The following is a 7,793-nucleotide window of genomic DNA, read 5'->3' on the forward strand; positions in this document are numbered from 1 at the left end:
ATAAGAATGGGATAATGTGGGGGTACTAATAGGTGGCCAAAACATTTACAAGCTGTGATCCTGTGGTCCATCTCTGTTCTTGGGTTGACAGTTTTGTAGTAAAATTTTTCTTTGATTTAAGACAAACAAACAAACCCTTCCTCTTGTTTAAATAATTGGGATCATTAAATCCACTAGAGAAAAAGCGAGTCTTGGAGGAGGAAGGGAGCTGGTCAGAATATGTCTTGAACCACATGGACTGCAAACCAAAGATGGGTCTCAACTGTAAGGCAGGGCCCTTGGGACAACTGGGCATCCCCCAGGAGGTCATCTCTTTGATCTGAAGCCAGTTCTGAAAAGAATCCTGACCAAAGCCATTTGAACTTCTCTGTTTCTCAGGCTATAGATTAGGGGGTTGAGCATAGGAGTGATGAGACTGTAGAAGAGGGAGACCACGTTGTCCTGCTGTGGGGTGTGGTAGGTGCCTGGTACCATGTACATGAACACTGCTGCCCCATAGAAGAGCCCCACCACAGTGATGTGCGAGGAGCAGGTGGTGAAGGCCTTGTGTCGGGCCTCAGCTGAGTGCATATGAAGAACAGCCCCCAACACATGGCTGTAGGAGGTGGCGATGAGTGACAGAGGCAGCACCAAGATCAGCACCCCGGAGATGGACAGCGCCAACTCATAGGCAGAGGTGTCTGCACAGGAGAGCTTGAGTAGGGCAGGCAGCTCACAGAAGAAGTGGTCCACAGTGCGTGAGGCACAGTAGGGGAAGTGCAGAGTGATGGAGGTCTGGATGGAGGCTACAAGCACACCTGACAACCAGGAGGTGCCCACCATGAGCAGGCAGACCTGACGTCTCATGAGCACAGGATAATGCAAGGGGTGGCACACGGCAATGTAGCGGTCATAAGACATGAGGGATAGCAAGACGCCCTCAGAGACACCTATAAGCATCAAGAAGAACATCTGAGCTGCACAGCCTCCAAAGGAGATGGTGCCTTCTTCCTCCAGGAAGTCAGCTGCCATCTTGGGAATGGTGACCAGTAGAAAGCCAACATCCAACAAGGAGAGCTGGCTGAGAAGAAAGTACATGGGTGTGTGGAGCCTGGCATCTGTGTGGATCAGGAAGATCAGGATTGCATTGCCCAGAAGGCCCATCGTGAATGTGGCAGCCACCAGGGAGAACAGGGCCAAATGTGGCCCTGAGTGATTGAAAAGGCCCATGAGAGTGAAGTCCGAGGTCACTGACTGATTTGTTTCCCTCACCCTCTGAGAGGCATCACTCATCTGCAGGAAGAACAGGGTATTTGCAAGGAGTCTCAGTGGGGAAAATTTCATCTTATATGACAACTGAAATTGTTTAATAATGACTGCCTGGAGTCTCTTAAGAAGGACTGATGGGCACATTTAGTCTCAGTAGGAAAAAACCCCACCATGATTGATTCATTATGGGAGATGGGGAACAGCAAAATAAAGCCCTAATTTTACTATTTCTGTGTAAAAGTCGTGCCTTCACCTTCCAGGAGAGCACTACCCACCAAGGCTTGCAGTTAAACCCTCTGTACCCATGCTGGAGAGTGAAAGACAGCAGCAGTGGAATATTGGAACACACTCCATCCCAAATGCCCTGGTGTCAAAGCAGAGATGGGATTCTGCAGGGACTAGCATATGAAGTAGGGAGACCTTGCCAAAGATGATAGAAGATAATGAAGTTGAGTCCAAAAGCAGTGAGGAGAGGCTCATTGCCAAATTCTTGGATGAGAGAACAAAGGGGCCAAAGTCTGGGAAGAGTCAGTGTGGGATGGCATTTAGGATATTAACCCAAGAAGTCTACACTGTGAGGGAATGAATGAACGACAAAGTTTGGAACCCAGTGGTCTATGGTTGTGAGTGACAAGTTGTCCACAGTATCAGTCATCTTTCTGAGGCTTGAATTCAAAGGGTAAGAGTGGAGAACGTTATGCTCAGTGTGTGTACTAAGCACTCAACAAAACCCTGCCAAATGAATGCAGTGGACCAGGGAGATGATTGAAGGATCAGAAGGGATCACCCCCACCTAAGAATATTTAGCCTTGACCTTCTTGCCTTCATCATCACCGCTCAGGAACTCATATTGTCCCAGAATAATGTTTACACACATCATCATCAACACTGAGGACTTCTGTCACAGTGGTGATGGCAACCATCACCATCAGCAATGAGGAAGTACAAAGAAGCGTATACCAAGTATAGAGAAGCCATCCTGTGATTGGGGGCAGGAGGAGAAGGGGACGACAGAGGATAAGATGGCTGGATGGCATCACTGACTCGATGGACGTGAGTCTGAGTGAACTCTGGGAGTTGGTGATGGACAGGGAGGCCTGGTGTGCTGCGATTCATGGGGTCGCAAAGAGTCGGACATGACTGAGTGACTGATCTGATCTGATCTGATCTGAGAGCCCATAGAGGTCTGCTTCCCCAGATGTCCAAAGGCAGCGGGCTACTTAGAGACCAGGAGGAGTCAGTGTTGGGTGGCTGTCTACTCAAGACCCTCTGGTGCCCAAATCATTAACAACACTTACCTTAAATATCAGGATTTCCCTGATAGCTAAGCTGGTAAAGAATCTGCCTGAAATGTAGAAGACTCCAGTTTGATTCCTGGGTCAGGAAGATCCACTGGAGAAGGGATAGGCTACCCACTTCAGTATTATTGGGCTTCCCTTGTGGCTCCACCAGTAAAGAATCCACCTGCAATGCAGGAGACCTGGGTTCAAATCCCTGGGTTTTGAAGATCCCCTGGAGAAGGGAAAGTCTACCCACTCCAGCATTCTTGCCTGGAGAATTCCATGGACTCTATAGTCCACAGGGTTGCAAAGAATCAGACATGACTGAGTGACTTTCACTTCACTTCATCTTAAATATCTTTCATCTTCTCTGACTTGATTTCTTCTAATTATGAAATCTGGTCTAGAGTTTTCCCTTTACCTAACTGTTGCCTCCCCTCTCTCTTTGACTATGCTGCATTTTTGCTATTGCATGACCTGTGCTTCTCTAGTTGTGGCATGCAGTCCAGAGTGCTACGGCTCACAAGTTGTAGCCCTCGGGCTTAGTTGCCCCATGGCATGTGGGATCTTAGTTCCCCTACCAGGGATTGAATCTGTGTCCCCTGCTTTGGCAGGTGGATTCATAACCGCTGGACCACCAGGGAAGTCCCTGCTCCCTTTTCTCCGTCTCTGTCTCTTAGCTTTGCCTAGATCGATGCCACACTTAAGTTGGCATTTAAGGCTTTGTTTTTTAAAAAATTTTATTTACTTATTTATTTTTGATGGTTCCGAGTCTTCACTGCTGCATGGGGACCTTCTCTAGTTGCAGCGAGCAGGGTTACTCTCTAGTCGCGGTGCATGGGCTTCCTGCTGTGGTGGCTTCTCTTGTTGCAGAGCAAGGGCTCTCGGGGGCGTGGGCTTCAGGAGCATGGACTTAGTTGCTCTGCGGCATGTGGGATCTTCCCGGATCAGGGATGGAACCTGTGTCCCTTGCATTGGCAGGCAGATTCTAAACCACTGGATCACCGGGGAAGCCCTAAGACTTCCTTAAATTACTGCCCAACTTGATTTTCAACCCATTAAGACTACTTATTATCTTGTTCCCATGTATTCATTCATTCATTCAATAAAAAATTAATTCAGCTCTCCTTAAGGGGCAGTCACTGAGGGAGGCACAAGCAACAAGGGGGTAAAAAAGATGAACAAGGTTCTGTTTTCATGGGAGAGATAAGGAATGAGGAAACAAGTAAACCATATATATATATATATATATACATATATATATATATATATATACATATATATATACATATTTAAAAAAAACTTGAGGTATTTGTTTTATAAGAAATATTTATTTATTTGGTAGTGACGGGTTTTGGTTGTGGGATGCAGGATCTTTGAACTTCACTGTGGCATGTGGAATCTTTCGATTGTGGTATGTGGCCTCTATTTCCCTGATCAGGGATGCAACCCAGGGCTTCTGCATTGGGAGAGTGGAGCCTCAATCACGGGACTCCCAGGGAATATTTTTAAAAATTTAATCTTTAATTAGAGGAAAATTGCTTTGAACTGTGTTGATCCCATTTTACTAGAAATAAATGTAAGGAGAAATAAACAGAGTGATCTTACAGGAAATTGCTAGAGAAAACACCTTTGGACGAAGTGATTGAGGGAGGCCTCTCTGGACGTGCGAGAACTGCTTTCAAAATCTAGGTGTTATGGGACTTCCCCAGCGGCCCAGTGGTTAAGGTTCCCAGCTCCCAATGCAGGGAGCCTGGGATCGATCCCTGATCAGGGAACTAGGTCTCTCAGGCTGAAACTAAGATCCTACATGCCGCAACTAAAACAAATAAAATAGATCTTGTGTGTGGCAGCTAAGACTGGCACAGCCACACACTCACAGATTAGCTGTTATAAGAAGGCAAGAGAAAACCTAAATATGTGGGTGAAAATCAGACAGGCCAATTATGGTTCTATATAATGCAGAATTTTTTAAGGATGAAATCTACTCCAAAATGGAATAGAGAACTTCTTGGGGTAGTCTGTATAGAGAAGGATTTGTTCTCTGACTATTACCCTTTGGGGCCAACTCATAGCCATATAATACCTCTGGATCTTGTCCAAGGATTTTCAAGTGGATTTTACATTTGGTTCTTCTCTTTGCATGCCATATCTCCTTGCTCCCCAGGGATTTGATTCCTACTAAGCATTCATTAGGTACTGGCCATCAGGCTAAGCTTAGAGAAACGCTGATGGATTTCAGCTGAAAGATTTATCACCATTGGCACTACTGACATTTTGAGCTGAATAATTTTAAGTATGTTATAAGCATATTTTTTTTCACTCGATCCTTACCAGTTGGTGGTGTTATTATCTGCCTGGTATGGGCAGGGGAGCAGAGATCCACAGTAGCGCAGTAACAAAGTGTAAACTGGGTGGCATAGTGCTGCCCACAATTTCATGTGCACCTGAATCCTCAGAATGCATCTGTATTTGGAACTACAGTCTTCACAGGTGTAATTATTAAGAATCTTGAGGGGCTTCCTTGGTGGCTCAGTGGTAAAGAATCTGCCTGCCAATGCAGGAGACATGAGTTCAATCCCTGATCTGGGAAGATCCCACATGCCAAGGAGCAACTAAGCCCATGCGCCACAGCTACTGAGCCTGTGCTCTAGAGCCTGGAACTGCAACTACTGAAGCCCACATGCCCTGCAGCTTGTGATCTGCGACAAGAGAAGCCACCACAATGAGAAACTTATGCCTGCAACCAGAGAGTAGCCCCTGCTCTCCGCAACTAGAGAAAAGCCCTAACACAGCCAAAAATTAAGGAGAAGGAGAAGGAGAATAAGAATAATATTGAGGAGGTCATCCCGGATTTAAGATTTGCTTGAAATCTGATGAATAGTTTCCTTACGAGAAGAGGAGAGGATACACAGAGACAAAATAAAGATGGCCATGTGAAGATGGAGGCAGATACTGAAGTGAACAGCCACATGCCAGCAAACAATAATTGCTAGAGCCTCCAAAATCTAGGAGAAAAGCATGGAACAGATTCTCCCTCAGAGACTCCAGAAGAAATCAATCCTGTCAACACCTTGATTTCAGACATCTGGCCTACAGAACTGTAAGAGAATACATTTCTGTTGTTTTACATCACCTCATTTACAAACAGAGAATACATGTCTGCTGTTTGTTATAGCAGCCACAGGAAATTCACGCACCAACCCAAGATCACCCCACAAAGAAGTAGTACAATCATTTTTAAACAATAGGTGTAACTTCAGAGTTTCCGCTTTTCTCTTCATATCTTTCTTTCCAACAAAAAGTAGTGAATTGCTCAGGTCTTGGTTCCTTAAGTAAGCCTATGACTTTCCTACCCCAATGGGCTTCCCTGGTGTCTCAGGCAGCAAAGAATCTGCCTGCAGTGCAGGAGATCTGGGTTAGACCCCTGGGTGGGGAAGATCCCCTTGAGAAGGGAATGGCAACCCACTCCAGTATTCTTGCCTGGGAAATCCTATGGACAGAGGAGCCTGGTGGGTTACAGTCCATGGGGTTGCAAAGAGTCGGACACAACTGAGCAACTGAGCATGTATACACACCCCAGTACTGTCATGCTTACTTCCTCTGTCTGATGACTGTCCTACTGCCTGGCCGGGGGGCAGAAGCCGCCTCACCAGCCATGGGTCAACAGTCCCCTTGGATGCTCTTGCCCTGATGTTGCCCTTGTCACTCACCTGGCTCTGGTCTGATGGTCCCTTCAGCTGATGGGTTAACAGCCCTCCAGTCTCTGTATTAAGAAGAAACCATGCAGACTGACTCTAGTTTACTGCCAAGAAGTGTTGATTGGTCTGAAAGATGATGTGAACTAAATACTACTGGCCCTGGAGCTTTGAATCCTCTACCTCTGAAGGTTGTATGGTATCTCTACAGTCTCTTCCCTGATGAAAGCCTCTTTCCTTGCCTCACACACTCATGGTGTTTCCCTGATCTCACCTTCCTGTCCAGTATTTCCAGATGGTTCCTCAGCTAAATATGCATTTACTGAGCATCACATTCTCCCACTACTGACTTTTGGAATCTTCTGTAAGCAGCTTCTCCAACAGGATAATGATCCCCTATGTCATGGTTTCCCAACTGGTGCTAGTGATAAAGAATCTTCCTCTTCTTCTTCTTCTTTTTTTTTAAAAATCTCTTTGTTCTAAATTAGTGCCCTCATATTTAAGGATGAAGAATCCTTCCAACTAGTTTTTTGAGTTGATTGTTAAAACCCTTCCTTTTCACATTTTCCTCACTGCTGCTTCCATTTCAGACCTGATGCCCTTTGCTGAAAATGAGAGATGAGAGAAGGGGAATTGAGATTAACTGACTCCTTATTGTGAATAAAACCTTCACAGCATCTCCCATCTATGACGGAGCATGCACAAATCCTTTCTGCATCAAATACAGAAGGCCCAGAGTCCACAAAAATATTTTTATTTCCTTTAAACTTAGAAGAAAAAAGATGATTATTCAACAGAGGAGTCTGGTGGGCTACAGCCCATGGGATTGCAAAGTGTCAGAGAGGACACGACTGAGTGACTAACACACACACGTGTCTTTATACCAACAATAATCTATAAAATAAAAATAAAAAAAATTTTATTGATGAAGGGGCCAGAAAAAAAAAAAGAAAAACATGCCTCTGGCTCATTAAAGTTGCATTGCAGTCCTGCCTTTCTTTCCCTTTGATAGACTGGTAATCAAATAATGAGTTACCTGAAAGCCAAGTTCACAAGTATTTTTCTCATCTTTTGATCTATTAGCCCCTCACCCCCAAACACAGCACCAGGTGCATAGCAAGTACTCCATAAGCATTTGCTGAATCAATAAAATCTTCAAGGGAAAAGCTTATTGTGATGAGATGTCTAAGGTGACAAAGAGACTGACTGGCAGAGCTGGGAGCAGAACACATTCTGACCAATTCTAAGATGTGTTCTTTCAACTCTGCCAGTTGAACTGAGGTTTGGTTCCTTCTGCCCTGGTTCTTCAAGCTAATCTGATTTGACCTCTGAAAACAGCTCTAGGGTGTTAGGGTTTTAGATTGTCCCTGAAAGGGTTGCTGAAAGTGTCTCTGGGCTGTGCCCAAGGTTCTTTCAAAGTCTGATCTCTCAGCCACGGTCAAGAGCTCCAAGTCTGCCCAGTTCAGCAGCTATCATGGAAATTCAAGTATGCGCAGTAAAACAGAGGCTTCCCAGGTGTCACAGTGATAAAGAATTTGCCTGCCAATGCAGAAGATGCAGATTTGAT

The 7,793-nt window shown here is 45.2% G+C and overlaps 1 protein-coding gene across 1 annotated transcript; it reads right to left on the bottom strand.

The window, feature by feature from the left end:
- Positions 1–252: 252 nt before the first annotated feature.
- On the bottom strand, positions 253–1,323 carry OR2Z11 (olfactory receptor family 2 subfamily Z member 11). The gene has a single exon (XM_002688585.2). It carries the CDS (start codon positions 1,321–1,323, stop codon positions 307–309), a length of 1,017 nt encoding a protein of 338 aa, XP_002688631.1. The 3' UTR covers positions 253–306.
- Positions 1,324–7,793: the final 6,470 nt, after the last annotated feature.

This window comes from Bos taurus, chromosome 7 (assembly GCF_002263795.3).
Source record: "Bos taurus isolate L1 Dominette 01449 registration number 42190680 breed Hereford chromosome 7, ARS-UCD2.0, whole genome shotgun sequence".
In the NCBI taxonomy this organism is placed as follows: domain Eukaryota; kingdom Metazoa; phylum Chordata; class Mammalia; order Artiodactyla; family Bovidae; genus Bos; species Bos taurus.

Coding starts and splice junctions, on each gene's coding strand:
- OR2Z11 (XM_002688585.2), bottom strand. CDS start 1,323: ATGAAATTTTCCCCACTGAGACTCCTTGCAAATACCCTGTTCTTCCTG.